Source organism: Pinus tabuliformis, chromosome 9 (genome assembly GCF_031772625.1).
Source record: "Pinus tabuliformis cultivar Carrire ecotype Pingquan chromosome 9, CPIR1, whole genome shotgun sequence".
NCBI classification, from domain to species: Eukaryota; Viridiplantae; Streptophyta; class Pinopsida; order Pinales; family Pinaceae; genus Pinus; species Pinus tabuliformis.
In genome coordinates this window covers 1,489,595,954-1,489,611,297 of record NC_142307.1, presented here as the reverse complement: position 1 = coordinate 1,489,611,297, position 15,344 = coordinate 1,489,595,954, and the positions used below count along the sequence as shown (strand labels likewise).

The 15,344-nt window shown below is 43.8% G+C and overlaps 1 protein-coding gene and 1 pseudogene across 2 annotated transcripts in view; both read right to left on the bottom strand.

Annotated features, from left to right (window-relative positions):
* LOC149154244 (phosphopantetheine adenylyltransferase 1-like) overlaps window positions 1-4,557 on the bottom strand; it is a 100,690-nt gene extending 96,133 nt beyond the window's left edge. Inside the window, exons 1-3 of one of the 2 annotated variants that reach the window (XM_089440313.1) lie at window positions 4,404-4,557; window positions 4,029-4,262; window positions 3,744-3,815 (exon numbers count right to left, since the gene is read on the bottom strand). In XM_089440313.1, the coding sequence (XP_089296439.1) occupies window positions 3,744-3,815; window positions 4,029-4,139 (183 nt within the window). In that variant the 5' untranslated portion in view covers window positions 4,140-4,262; window positions 4,404-4,557. Of the gene's footprint in view, window positions 1-3,743; window positions 3,816-4,028; window positions 4,263-4,383 lie in introns of both variants that reach the window. The other variant, XM_089440314.1, reaches the window with a different exon arrangement.
* A 9,919-nt stretch (window positions 4,558-14,476) lies between these two features.
* On the bottom strand, window positions 14,477-14,994 carry LOC149154243 (leucine-rich repeat receptor-like serine/threonine-protein kinase BAM2 pseudogene; annotated as a pseudogene).
* Between the last annotated feature and the right edge of the window lie 350 nt (window positions 14,995-15,344).

Below are 15,344 nucleotides of genomic sequence, written 5' to 3'. Positions count from 1 at the left end.
GTCTTCATAATGACATATGTAATGTTGATTTTATGTATTAAATGAAAAGAGAAAAATAAATTTATTACTATTGTTCTTGAGGCATGGGTTTCATGCTCAAATTTATTTTAGGTCAAGTTCCCATTGAGAGCTTCTAGGATTTGTCATCGAGTCTATAAAAGTCAAAAGAGTCATTGTCATGTATTGAAGACCCATTTAGGCATGTTACATCTTGTAAAGAAATTTATTTGAGTCAACTAAGGTTAAGAAACCCTCCAAGATCGAGTCAAAATGCATGCATCAAGTCGGTCCTCCTAATATGTCAAGTTGGCCAAGAAGTTGGGAGATGTCAGCCTATTTTGAAGGAGCTAGAAGGTTATCTATAGAAGACTAGTCGACCTCATTTGGGCAAAACATCACATACAAGAACACTCGACCAAGATCTCTGAAATCAACGAAGGAAGGAGACTAAGCGAAGAGAAAGTGTCATATGTCAAGGACTATTTTTGGGTTAAATATCTCTCAAGTGCAAGCCGAATATAGGGCATCTATTGCAGAAAGGAGATCGAATTACAGTCATGCTAGAGAAGTCGAATTTTGGTGTTGAAATAGACTAAATTGAACACTGAGATCTGGAAGAGAAGAGACCTTGCACAGCGAAGGAAAAGAAGGATCAAATCTACCCTTTCTGTCTCACACGTGTAAGAATTGCAAGAAGCTACAAGCAGCCGAAAATTTCAAGAAGGAAATTTATCTAGTATTGCAGGGCCGAGGACAAGAAGGAGAAGGTGCAGCAGTTGATTGTGTTTGACTTGATGAAGAGAAAAGTTTGACTTGATCTTGGAAGGGTTATTGGTCAAGGGTATAGGTCTTGGAATTTGTCAATTGAAGATTCTATAAGAAGAAGAATTCGTTTGGGTATTCCTCTCAAGGATGGAGAGGTTTTGGCCCTGGCTGATCGCTTATATCTTGTGTCCCTTGTCTCATTGTTGTTTATGTTTTGGTAACTGCGTGATGAAAAGAACACAATAATAGTCAAGCTAAAGAAGAACCTAATATCCCTGATGAGGGTGATAAACCAAGCTAATGAAGTAATGCGTGGGCATTCATGACTACCACCTAGCTGACGGTGCGAGGACCGGCCTCCCCATCCTCTCAAGGCACCTTGTGTACGGTAGGTGTTATTGATGTTTGTGCGAAATCTCCATCAACATCGAAGCACGCGGGAGGTGGGGTCCGTCGAAGATTTATGGAGGGTGGCGAGGTTTTCTACCAGGCAGTCTGGGCTTGGTATAGTTTTGGCAAGTGCAGCTTGAGCTTTGGGCACGAGAGTGGATAGTTCAGAGGGCACCCTGTCTGGGAAAGGTGGCGATTTCATTGTCGACGTCCCCTCCTCTGCTTACAGGTGTGTATTTTGGTTAATTGCCTATTTGGTGTATGGTCTCTGGTTCTCTTGGGCGAGAAAGGATTCGGACCTCTGGTTCTAAAACCCATTTGCTAGTCCTGTTGTGGATGCGTGGGTATTCATCCGCATCGGAGTGGAATTTGGCTTGCTATCCTCAGTAGTTCTTTCTCGAGGTTCAACAAGGTTTTGCAGTTTCTGTGGAGAGGGTATGTTGGACTTAGGGTGGTTTGGTTAGTGGTCTTCTTACAAAGGGTGGGGGACGGTGAATTGTGGGTCCAGTTACTTGTTGCCGGTTTGGAATTGTGGTCCCCTGCGTTTATCTTGGGTTGGCTGTTTGTGGTCCTACCGGCGTGGGTGGGGTGACTCTCTACAGTTGAAATTGTAGTTTGTCTAGCAACATGTTGGTTAGCTTCAGCCCTTCTCAGCGACGTCAATTCTGCCATAATGCGTCTGGTACCTCGTATTGCTCGTTCTTCTTCACAGCTAAAGCTCAATTTGGATGGTCTGGGGGGTCGGGAGTCTCCCTTGCAAGTGGCAATGGTGACCACTAGCTCCGACCGGGGCGGTAGCAATGCTGGTCGTTCGGGTAGGGCGATCTCTGGGGCTCACGGTGGTCATGGTCATGGTGGCTCGGTGGCAGGCCGTGGGAGTCGCACCTTGCGGAGCCAGCAGCGGGGTGGAGCAATACACCACGACGACTCGGGGCGACGAGGGAAGGCACGTAATTCAAGACGTAGACGGAGACAGGATTGTTGTTTGGAAAACTGTCAAGATTTGATTCAGTCAATTCTGGAATGCCTAGAAACCTCGGAGCGGGTGCGGCAAGAACAACATAAAGAGCTTATTGCCACATTGAACAAAATGCACTACTTCTAGTGCCATGTCTGAGAGCGCGTCGTGGTGGTCTAGCGAGGCCAGAATCTATTATCCGAGAAGGTGGAGAAGTTGGAGGCATGGATGGCCCACTTCGAAGAGCACGTCCAGTGCTCCTACCACCATCCTCCTCCTCCAGGAACAGCTCCGGACAACCCAACCTCCATTACTTCAGATGACTAGTATGGTTACATGTGTTTTACTTGTTTTATGTGTTTACTAGTGCTTTTGGCCTCCTAAGTTGTGGACTATGTCTTTAGTTGTTTTTCTGTTTCTTTGCCATATGCTGATTGCGGTAGTTAATAAACCTGGTCAAGGTGAGACTACCTGCATTTTGCTACTGATGTACCTCTTTTTTGAAGAATGAATAGAATCTTGACTTACCCCAAAAAAAACAACAACAACCTAATTAAAAAAGATTAAAAAGTATTCACAAGCAGTTATCATAAGCTAGAGAAATCATCTACACTTGCTACCCTAGATTTCTCAACATATCATGCTCTTATAGAAGTTTACGCAGCGGGTTTCTTGTAGTTCAGTGCAAGCTTGTCAGACTCAAACTTGGAAATGACTAGGCAAGACAGCAACTAGGGATTTGTTCAGCAACTTGGAAATCTCCGCAGCAGACTTGGGAATATCTCTGCCAATAACTGGGAATAACTCAAGGACTTGGAAAACTCGGCACCAGAGTCGACAGTCATTTGAGTAATGGTCAATTCGACAGATCAGCTGACTCTGCACCAGACTCGAGATTATAGTAACCTTGGTTCAATGCATATAACTGTATTGCAACTTTGTAGCCAGAGGTTTTATGAATGAAGTTATAATCTTGTAAGGAGTTACTGACCATTATATAAATGAGCCTTGATGTGGCAATTATTAAAATTGAAAATTCAGTAGATGTTTGTGGAATTAATTAATAGTTTCTAACTTGCCACTGCCTGAGGCAGCTATACAAATAGGCCTTTTATGGCGTTTACTGAATTAAAAAAAATCAGTAGATGTTTGTAGGGTTAATTATTTTTTTCTAACTAGGCAGTGCCTGAGCCAAACATATAATTTGACATTAATGTGGCACTCATTGAATTTTAAAAATTCAGTGGATGTTCGAGGGATTTATTAATAATTTCTAACTTGCCACTGGCTGAAACAGCTAACTGTCCTGAGGACTTCCTGTCATATACCGATCATCAATTACTGTGTTCTGAGGTGAGAATGCAACCATAATAAGCGATGATAATGAGGGAGTACGCAATGTGGTTAGGAATGTCTGAAGCAGGAGATGTACGTCCCAGACTCATGAATCCAATGAGGAGGATCCCAATAGGCTTGAATCAATGGAGCAGATCATGCAATGCCCAAAACTAGGAGAGGGAACTCCAAAGCGTTTACCAAAAGACCAAACTGAGGTTCGGCATGGTAGCTACTATAATCAGTTCCATTGCAATAGCTTGTAAATAGAAAAATTCAAGGGCATCAAACTGACCTCTTTATTTTCCAACATTGGCCCAGTGCATACCCCCACAACAACTCTGACCCTTGCCAATTCTGCTGCAGCCTATACCACATTGAAACGGTAATTAGTACAAATCCAATCTGATATCAAAGCCCGTGTTTAACAGAATGGTATGCACCCCAACAAATTTCAGTAAATTGACTTCTTCGGGACTAAGAATTGTCACGACTACACAGATTCACCTTATGGGTATTTGTCAATGCATTAGAGTGTTCAGAATTCCTGAAGTTTTGGGGCGTGGGTGTCAGAGAATACCTTGAGGAGACGACGATGACCATCGTGCAGTCTGTCAAAAGTGCCTCCTAGGACAACAGCATCATAGGAATTGGGTGGAGACTGAAGCTGTGGAGAAGCATAAGTATCCATATTTCCGGAGTTGTTTCCGCACTCCTCGTTTTGCACTGGTTGAGGCCTTGAGGCCTTCTGACGAGTGAGAAAAATTGCAACGTGCAAAGGAGGGATTCTTCTGTGCCTCGCAAATGCAATTTCCTGTCACATAAAATTGTAATGTTTAAGGATCACTTAACTCAGCTCGTGGAGTTGTCTCTTGGGCGCAGAATTCCCCCAAGGAATGTACGCGCTCTCAGGAGACAGAAACAAGAGAACTTACGCTAAGGCAGCACTATTCACCTTTCTTCCGTGGTGAATAGGAGAGCGAAAACAGAATTGACATCAAATAAGAACCATGGTGAACAAGTGAATAAGAATCATGGTGAATAAGTGAATAAGAGCAGCCCTGGAACATGGTGCATGTATCATTGAAGCGCTCCGAATTTATAAACGATTTTTGTGCATCATTTCTGTACGATTTATATTTTAAATGAAATTTAAATCGTTTATATTATTAGCCGTGTAAAATACGCTGAAGGAACTTTATTATTTTGAAAAACTAAATCATTAAAATAAATATTATATAAAGATCCATTTCCGTCTAAAGCCAGAACTCGTTCTCTCCGACCGCATAATGCGTTTGGTGACTCTAATCTCGCTTTCTCAATCTGAGTGAAAATATTTACTCACTCTATTTTGTTCCTAACATCTATTCACAACAAAAAAGAGTTTATTGGAGCTAGCATTTTGTGGAGGGCAAAAATTCTTATTGTTCAATTAAGGACCAACTCACATCAACTTCGATGTGAAATAGGACGGTGGAAAGGGCCTAAAGAAGCTTGGGAAGAAAGAGTGTGTACATTTTGCATGTCTGGGGCTGTGGAACCGGAAAAACATTTCATTTTGGAATGTGATGCATTCAAAGACATCAGAGAAAGTTATGAGAACATGATAGCATCAGTTTCTTGGCATTGTCTTTTTAGCAAGGGAATTGTTGGAAGGTTGGGTCATCTCATCATCGATTTGAATTGGAAAAGGACTGAATTGCAAAGAGCGAAAAACATGGAACTAATGGTCTCATAGACTATTTTTAGTCTCGTGGACCTTAAAGTATCATTTCATTTCATTTCACCAATTTCCTATCCTTCCAATTATAATGGAGTTTTGGTTCTATTTTAAAATAGAGATGTTTGACATCTCTTCAAGTTTCAAATCTAGTAAGAAATTTGTTAGCAAAACATTTGTTGTTAGATAGAAATAGTCAGAAATTTTGTTTTGTTTAGTTTAATGGAGATAGGGAAATAGTCTGCAAATTTGTTGTTATTTTTTTATTATTATTAAAAGGTTTTTGAAACTGTTAAAAGGGTAGTCGGTAATCTTCTGGAACTTCGAGAAAATTAATATACATTTTTTGAAGATAAGCAACAGGTTAATTGAAGTTCAATATAATATTCCTGTATGAATAGGAAATAAAGAATTTAACGGTCAACCCATGTTTAAGGCTCAGATCTACTGGAAGACATACAATTACTCCATTTTCATTACCCAACTAACACATGCATATGTATTGACTTATTACGAGATGCACAGTACCATTCACGTGCATTTGACATCAATAAAATCTGCCCCATGGTTTAAGAGCGTGAAGTTCGTTGTTACAGTTGTAATTTCTAATCCACCATGGATGGTATTTGTTTGGGCCAAGTAGTTATGTGAAAATGAAACAGGAAATGATAATTCTGAGTCAATCGGGATTAGAAGTTTTATGGCGCAGTGAAAATCCCACAATATATTCTGTGAGACTGGAGACAGAAAGTCTGAAACTACCTGGGAGTTGAGAGAAACAAAAAAAATTGGATCAGAAGTTTTATGGGTGGACTTGTTTCGCAGTAAAAAAAAAATAAAAATTAAAAATTAAAAATAAAAATAAAAATAAAAAAATAAAAATAAAAATAAAAAAAATTGCGGCGTCAACGGGAAGAAATTTCCCCGTCGTAGTCTTGGAGACACAAAACTGTGGCAAAAGAAGTCATAATTACGCCAATCACTAGTGAAGGGGGAACTGTACCCAGGTCAACCAAGCGTTTAATTATTCCATCTTCGTAGACTCTCACCATATCGGGAACCTCGACGACTACAATAGATAAGGAAGACGACGACGACTCCATACGTGCACGGTGTGGGTTCTAGTGTATCTACAACTGAGTTGAGATGAGGCCAGAGCAAGCTGCATTTCCTATCATATTTCCAAGGTGCGGAACATTGTTCACATAAGGAAGCACACTCGTTACTAACACATTCCTCTTCCCTAGTATTGGAAACTTGGGAGCAACAACATCTTCATTCCTAATTTCTGAAATATCACCCATGCTTCCTACTGATATGCTCGAAAACACCCCACAGAATGAAGCAAATTGGGCGCCAAGAATCGCAAAGGAAAATGGAAGTACAGAGAATAGATCCCTCTTCCTGTAAGCACACGCCGGAGCAAGCTACATATGGTCACAAATGTTAGTGGCAGATTTCATTTAAAACTGCCTATACCCCATAATTTCCAAGATAAACTGTCCAATTAGTTTAATACTACGTTGTTGATTGGCATCCAGAAAAAACCCCGTCAATTCCCGGATCTGTGACGTGAATCCCGTCTCCAATGCCCCAACGATGTCATTGATCCAGGTGGATATTGGTGGCCACCTGCCAGGTCCACCTGGACCCCCACCATTGTCTTTCTCAGCATTTTCAGTTTCCTTAATTGTAGCACAGTTTACTATTTTTAGCAGTTTTTCGGGTCCTGAACTTCCGGAGCCGTTTTGAGGCCCTAAACGACGTTTTTTTGGAATTCTGGGGCGATCGAGCCCTATGCTGCCTCCCAAAGTGGTAGTACTCGGATAGATCTTTCTAACGAGCTATCGTACGCGTCAAACGGAGATCGTATGCCAAAGTTACGACCCCAGGAAATTGATGTACCAATTTACCCAAACGGGGCCCACAATTTGGCGTTTCATCTTCTAGGGTTAGGTTTCGGTATGTGAAGGGTTTTCCATTGTTTCTCAACAATAAATAGGCCTTCGAGCCTCATTGTAATACAGTTCAGAGGCATGTAGCCATCACATCTCTTCTCAGAGATAAGCTACCATCGCCCCAGCTAGTTTATTGCCATTTCTGTTTGTAAGCATATGTCAGTATTTTCCATTAATGAAATGAAGTATTATTTCCGCTGCATCTTTGTGTATATGGTTATCTCTGTAATTTGTTGCGTTCCTGCTTAAATCTGGATCAGTGGTATCAGAGCGGTCTGCTTTTTCTCTGTTTTTCTTTGCATGTCCCCAACAAGGTCGGGATATAAGGAGTTAGGGCTTGAACTGGTTGAACCTTTGCAAGACCAGCCTCGCAAATCCCGACGGCCTCCCATGGCGGACGAGAAGAAAGACGAGGGGGCAGGAGATCCCATCAAAATTTTGCTCGAAGAAGCGCTCGAGCGACAACGGAACGCGATGATGGACAGCTTTGCGCAGATCCTTCAGCGGTTACCCAGAAGCGGCGCATCGGCTTCCAGCAGCTCCTCTGGAAACGCCACACCCTTTAAGGTACAAGTTAATTTTGAAATCCCCATATTCGAGGGTCAGATAGACGCCGATGCCGTAGATAAATGGTTAAATCTGCTAGAGGGTTATTTTTCTGTTCATGAATTTTCGAGTCGGGAAAAGATTGTTTTTGCTCTTCTCAAAGCAGCCCCCCACGTCAAGGACTGGTGGGAAACCTACTGCGAGCAGAAGGATGAAAGTACTGGCTCACTATTTTCAGCCGCACCCACCTGGGATTCGTTCCGGGATGCCATCAAGGAGCAGTACTACCCTGTCGGAAGCTATGAGGATGAATACATAAAGTGGACCACGCTGCGGCAGGGAAGGGACCAAGATGTGCCGGAGTTCACCAATCTTTTCCATACCCTTCGCACAAAGTTGGGTATCAAGGATTCGGAGCAACATTTGATACTCAAATACCGTGGCTGCCTGCACAAGTACATCCAGGAAGAAATACAGTTCCTAAACATCCCCTCGCTCGGCGCAGCATACCGGTATGCCGTCAAAGTCGAGCAGAAGTTTAAACAAAAGAAGCGAGACTTTGGATCTGCGAATCCAAAGCAGGGGAAAGGTGCCCCTAAACCACAGAACAAAGGACAAAGCCAAGGCGGGACAGCCCAAGACAACCAGCTGAAGCTGCAAGCAAAGAGCAACGCCGCGAAGCCGAGAAAGGACACTGGAAAATGGTGCGAGTTCCATAAGAGCTCCACTCACAACACAAGTGAGTGTCGGGCCAAACAGTCACTGGTGGCTGAGCTAAAGGTTTCAGAATCAGATGCATGTTCCGACTCTGAGTCAGAACCCGATAAGGGGTATGAAAAAGGGAAGCAGATCATTGATGCGGATCCCAGCGCCACTGTTGCTACCGCAAAGATCCAGAAAAATGAACCCGAAGATCCAGAGGAGGAGGAGCGTCTCTTCCACTCCCAGATGTGGGTCAAGGGCTCCCCGATACAGTTCATTGTTGATAGCGGGAGTCAAAAGAACCTCATTTCGGCAGAGGTCGTGAAGCGGTTGGGCTTACCGACCACAGCACATCCACAACCATACACCATTGGGTGGCTTTACCAAGGGCGAGATCTTCGCGTGAGCCAGCAGTGTCGCCTTCCATACAACATCAAGCCCTTCACGGATGAGGTATTGTGTGACATTGCTCCCCTTGAAGTTTGTGATGTATTACTAGGACAACCATACTTGTGGAAGCGACATGCTGTGTATGAATCAATGCCCCGTGCTGTTATTATTACATTGGGAAATAAGTTGTTCAGGATACCAGAGGTACCACCACCTGCCGCCATCTCTTTGATTACTGCAAAACAATGCAGTAAGATCATTTCCAAAACCAGGAAATTTGTTTTCCTGATGATACGCCCTCAAGGGAAGAAGAAGACAGTGGCCGCGGCCTCCAAACGAGGTCCCTCTGCACGGCAGCTACAAATGGACAAGATTGTGGAGGAGTACAAAGACATCTTCACCTCCCCGGCAGGGGTTCCTCTGCACTGTCAAGTCAAGCACTCCATTGATCTGACCCCAGGTGCGCCGCTACCCAATGGACCAATTTATCGGCGCTCCGTTCTGGAGAACAATGAAATCAAGAGGCAGATTCAGGAGCTCCTACAGAAAGGTCACATCCGTCCGAGTTCTTCGCCCTGTGGGAGCCCGATAGTGTTGGTACAGAAGAAGGATGGGACGTGGAGACTCTGTATTGACTATCGGGCGCTGAACAAGATCACTGTCCGTAATAGGTACCCGATCCCGCGGATTGATGACCTCCTAGACCAACTAAAGGGGGCGAAATATTTCAGCAAGATCGATCTGAAGTCAGGATATCACCAGGTACCAATTGAACCCTCAGATGTGTGGAAGACTGCCTTCAAATCCAAGGAGGGCCTCTTCGAATGGTTGGTCATGCCTTTCGGATTGACAAATGCTCCTGCAACCTTTATGAGGCTAATGGATGACATCTTGCGGCCATTCACCAACTCCTTTGTAGTAGTATACTTGGATGACATTCTGATCTTCAGCCAGAGTTGGGAAGAGCACCTCCACCACATCCGACAGGTTCTCCAAACACTGCGGCAACACAAGCTATGTGCCAATTTGGAGAAATGCACTTTTGGCATGACCGAGGTCCAGTATCTGGGATACATCATTGATGAACAGGGGGTGCATGTCGATCCAGCCAAGGTCCAAGTCATTCGGGATTGGCCCTCTCCAACCACTCTAACAGAGCTCCGCAGCTTTCTAGGTCTTGCCAACTTCTACCGCAGGTTTGTGTTGGGATTTTCTCATATTTCTTGGCCCTTGAGTCAAGTCACCAAGGGCGGGGCGAAAGCAAAATTCTTTTGGTCTGAATCTCAACAGAAGGCATTCAGGGAGTTGAAGGATCGCCTCTGCACGGCACCAGTGCTCGCGTTACCAGATTTACAACAACCATTTGAGGTCGAGACAGATGCCTCTGACTATGCTATTGGGGCAGTCCTTACTCAACATGGACATCCAGTGGCATATCACAGTGAAACACTTTCAGACACAGTCCGGAAGTACCCCACTTATGATAAAGAGATGTATTCCATTGTACAGGCCTGCCGACAATGGAAGCATTACATTTTGGGGAAGGAAACGGTCATCCACACAGACCACCGACCTCTGCAATTCATACAGACCCAAGGGAAATTGCAGAATGATCGCCATCAGAAGTGGTCTACATACCTGCAACAGTTTCACTTGAATATCAAGTATAAAAAGGGCAGCACCAATAATGTTGCAGATTGCCTCAGTCGACCACCGATCATGGCGCTAACCACCGTGCTCAACTCTTGCGGGCACGAGACTTCTGATTGGCCACTTCTCTACAAAAGCGACCCAGAATTCGGCCACACATACCAGACACTCTTGGAGGGTCGGCAGGTTGCAGATTTTCACCTCCAGGATGCCCTATTATGCCACCTCGGTCACCTTTGTGTTCCTTCAAGCGAGCGTGCCAAGATGATTTGGGAAGCACACTACAGTCGGGTTGCTGGGCATTTCGGGGTCGAGAAAACAGTGGCAGTACTGCAAAACTATTTCTATTGGCCGAATCTTCGACAGGATGTTGGGAAGTACATCCGATCATGTACTGCCTGTGCCATTGCCAAACCGACCATTAAGAAGCAAGGCCTCTATACCCCGTTGCCTACCCCTAGTCGACCTTGGGAATCCATCTCCATGGATTACATGTCAGGCCTTCCTTCCACTAAGCATGGAAATGACTGTGTTTTTGTGGTCGTCGACAGGTTCTCAAAGATGGCCATTATGATGGCCTGCAAGAAGAATATCACAGCAGAAGCCACTGCTAAACTCTTCTTTGAACGAGTGTGGGTGCACTTTGGGATCCCACAGTCTATCATCTCAGATCGGGACAGTCGGTTTCTCAGCACATTTTGGTCTAGTCTCTGGTCAATGCTGGACACCAAACTCACGAAGTCCACAGCCTTCCATCCTCAAACTGATGGCCAGACAGAGGTTGTCAACAGGATGATTGTGCACATTCTGCGCATGTATAACTCAAAGCATCCACGCACATGGGACGAGAGCCTCCCCTATGTTCAGCACAGCTACAACCGAGCTCTTCACAGCTCCACTGGCCATAGCCCTTTTCAGGTGGGTTTAGGATTCCAGCCACTATGCCCCATTGATGTGGCCATGCCACTTGCAGCTACTCACATGAATTCAGCTCATGTCCAGTCCGAAACAGATAAGGCCACCAGCTTCATTGAGCGCATCCAACATATTCGCCAGCAGGTCCATGACATTCTTGAGAAATCAAATGCCAAGTACAAGCAGCGACATGATCAACACCGGGTGCCACACAAGTTTCAGGTGGGCGACAAAGTCTGGTTGCATTTGCAAAAGGAACGCCTTACTGGAGCCTATCGGAAATTGAGACCACTTCGATATGGTCCTTACACCATTACTAAGGCTATGGGAGACAATGCATTTGAGCTCAGCATTCCCCCATTCCTTGGCCTGCACCCAGTGTTCAATGTGGACCGCCTTCGGCCATACTTTCCACCATTGCTAGACACATCCGACATTGTAGAACAGCTGTAATTCAGATTGCATGGAACAAGCTGCAACTGATCGGATCATGGACACACAGATCAAGAACACTCGCCAACAGCATATCCAACTGTATCGAGTTGTCAAAGCAGGCCAACTCCTTCAGCAGGGCAAGTGGCTCACCAGGGAACAAGTTCAGCAGAGATTTCCTCATCTCATGGAGGAGCTCAACGCAATGGGGACCATTGCTTCCTAAGGGGGGAGGAATGATCCAGGTGGATATTGGTGGCCACTTGCCAGGTCCACCTGGACCCCCACCATTGTCTTTCTCATCATTTTCAGTTTCCTTAATTGTAGCACAGTTTACTATTTTTAGCAGTTTTTCGGGTCCTGAACTTCCGGAGCCGTTTTGAGGCCCTAAACGACGTTTTTTTGGAATTCTGGGGCGACCGAGCCCTCTGTTGCCTCCCAAAGTGGTAGTACTCGGATAGATCTTTCTAACGAGCTATCGTACGCATCAAACGGAGATCGTATGCCAAAGTTACGACCCCGGGAAATTGATGTACTAATTTACCCAAACGGGGCCCACAATTTGGCGTTTCATCTTCTAGGGTTAGGTTTCGGTATGTGAAGGGTTTTCCATTGTTTCTCAACAATAAATAGGCCTTCGAGCCTCATTGTAATACAGTTCAGAACAGTTCAGAGGCATGTAGCCATCACATCTCTTCTCAGAGATAAGCTACCATCGCCCTAGCTAGTTTATTGCCATTTCTATTTGTAAGCATATGTCAGTATTTTCCATTAATGAAATGAAGTATTATTTCCGCTGCATCTTTGTGTATATGGTTATCTCTGTAATTTGTTGCGTTCCTGCTTAAATCTGGATCAGTCGTGGTCCTCCCAGCGGCTCGCGTATGTTTCGAAATCATTACTTTATCAATCAAAGAGATTTTGAGTGAGAAATCAACTTCAAATTATTATACAACATATCATTATGGTAGATTACAAGTAAAATTAAGGTAAAATATAGATTAGAGAAGGTAAAATAGCATAAGTCTAAATAGAATTGGGTGGGGGGACTCAAGATGAGATCATCGCTTCTCTGAGAAGAGGGACTCTCTAGGAGTTCTATAGATGTACTAGGTACAAAGCCAAATACCAATCTCAGAGGGACTCTCTAAGAGTTCTATAGATGTATTGGGTACAAAGCCAAATACCAACACAAAGAATCCAAAATTTATGAATCTCGTATTGTTTAGTTTGTACTACTCTAAGAACTGAAATTGTCCCTACAAATTAAGGTAAGGGAGATGGAAGTGTCATTCCAAAGGGCATGAGCATTAGGATATTTACCATGATCACAGAGCAGGATAATTACGATGGGTTGTAGACAAATCAATGATGGCCACAGAATCATATTTGTAAAGGAAGCTTCTCAGGACATGGTGCCACAGTCTGAATTGAAATCCAAAAGGGACTTCTTGGGTCCAAAAGAAAATAAAAAGATGGTGTTGCCCACAATCTCAATTGTAGATAGGCCCAAACTTCTAGTTGTCAAATGTTATTCTAGTTTGAGGTGATTGTTGGATCGTTATGTTAACCTACTTTGGACAATTATGTGTGTACAAGGATCGGATCCCTCAAGAAATTGTGTATATATTAATTGGTAATGCCAACCTTATGTATTTTCACTAGAAATTTGCCTTTAAATTCATGGCATTTTCTATTGTCCTGGAAGATTCATTGATGTCAATATCAGTTTTCCAGTGATATATCTTTTCTATGTGTGTGAAGAAAGGATTGTTTTGGGTGCTCTCTTGTTTAAGAACTTACAATTCTTGATGATTTCTGTATATTTGCATTTGGGTACTTTTAAGTTCAGTTGTGTATGAAGAACATATGAGTTCTAAGATGCTTGTTGCATCTAGCAGTGGCCACTGTGGATACTTGTCATAAAATGGGCTCTACAAAATAGTTGAATTAAGACCTTGATTTTGGGGTTAGTATGCATCTGGACACTATGTATACTACAAAATCTGCGCAATACTGAATTGAAGCTTTGACTTTGAGGTCAACTTCCATTTGGTCACTCTGCGTACTTTAAGTTGTGAATTGGATCATGCAAAATACTGAAGCTAGGCCCTTGAATTTGGCCTTAGTCTGAAATTTGTCCTTTGGGGAAGAAGACTTTTTAGGCCGATAGGCCTTCCTTTGAAAGGGACTTTCGTCGTCCCTTTGTTCCTCATGCTGACACGTGGCGTTGGAATAGAGCAGCACAACCGGGAGTTCTGCAATCTCGTGCTGACACGTGGCGTCAGAATAGAGCGGGCATAACCGCACAGTTCTGCGAGGGAGCGGCGTCGTGTATTCATGGATATTCATGAAGGCAGTTCTGCGGTTAAATTCGTGCAGTTCTCTTCCGCAGCTTATGCATTCTTAAGCTCCAGTAGTAATGGCGCATTGTGTTATGGTACCTTCTGTCGGTTTGGCAGCTACCCAGTTATGCGGTCCCTGTTTTGCGGTGCACAGCTGTTCTGCGATGCACAATCAACTGTTCTGTGGTTTCTGTGCTTCCATGACCGAGAGCCTTCTTGGATCAAACTACCGGCAGCCTTCTTCGATCAATCTCATAGCGTATAGCACTGTTCAAACTGACAGAGGAGCCTGGTTTGACAATCTCACAAACGGGTCTCGGAGCTGGAAATCGTGAGCCGGAGTTGTTGTTTAGAAAACATCTACACAACATCATTTCTTCCAGGTCAGGTCATCGTCTCTCTTTTCATCCACTTTCAGCGTGTATGCATATTCTGAAAAAATAACACAAGAAAAATATTGTATGAGAACTTACATATAAGCATTCGATCCATCAGCAGCCTTCATCTAATTGATTCTCTTCAGAGAAACAGAGGGCATGGAAATTTCACATTGAAATAATATTAAAGGTAAGGAGATAAGCTTGATTGTTTACCTAGAGCAATGAAACCATAGGAACCACAGGAACCTGCAATGGAAGACATACATTCCAAAGCCCCAGAATCCTGCAAAAACTTTGCAAGGCCGAAATCGGCTACATGGGCCTCAAAATTGGAATCCAAGAGAATGTTGTTGGACTTTACATCATGGTGTATTATAATCGGGCTGCAATCATGGTGTAAATAGCAGAGCCCTTTAGCTCTCTCAACAGCAATCTTGTATATGGTAGCCCATTGTAAATGCCCACCTTTCTTCCCATGCAGTAACTCTCCCAGGCTTCCGTTTGGCATGTACTCGTAAACAAGCAGATTGATTTCTTGATTTGAGCAAAACCCCAATAGTCTCACTATATGGTGATGTTGAATCTTGCCCAAAGTCTAAATCTCTACAGCAAAACCATGGTCGTGAGAAGACCCTCTTCCAATCCTAGGCAACCTCTTCACTGCAAATTCCTCACCGCTCCGCATCGAACCCTTGTACACAACCCCTGCTCCTCCCTTTCCAATAATATTTTCCTCTTTCAAACACTCGAAGACATCTTCACAGGTGAAGCCTAGCCTCTGGAATGCTGTTAGCTTCCAGAATCTTGAAGCATTGCTTTTCTTCAAGGCAAAAACCAGTGAGCATAATAGCAAACCTA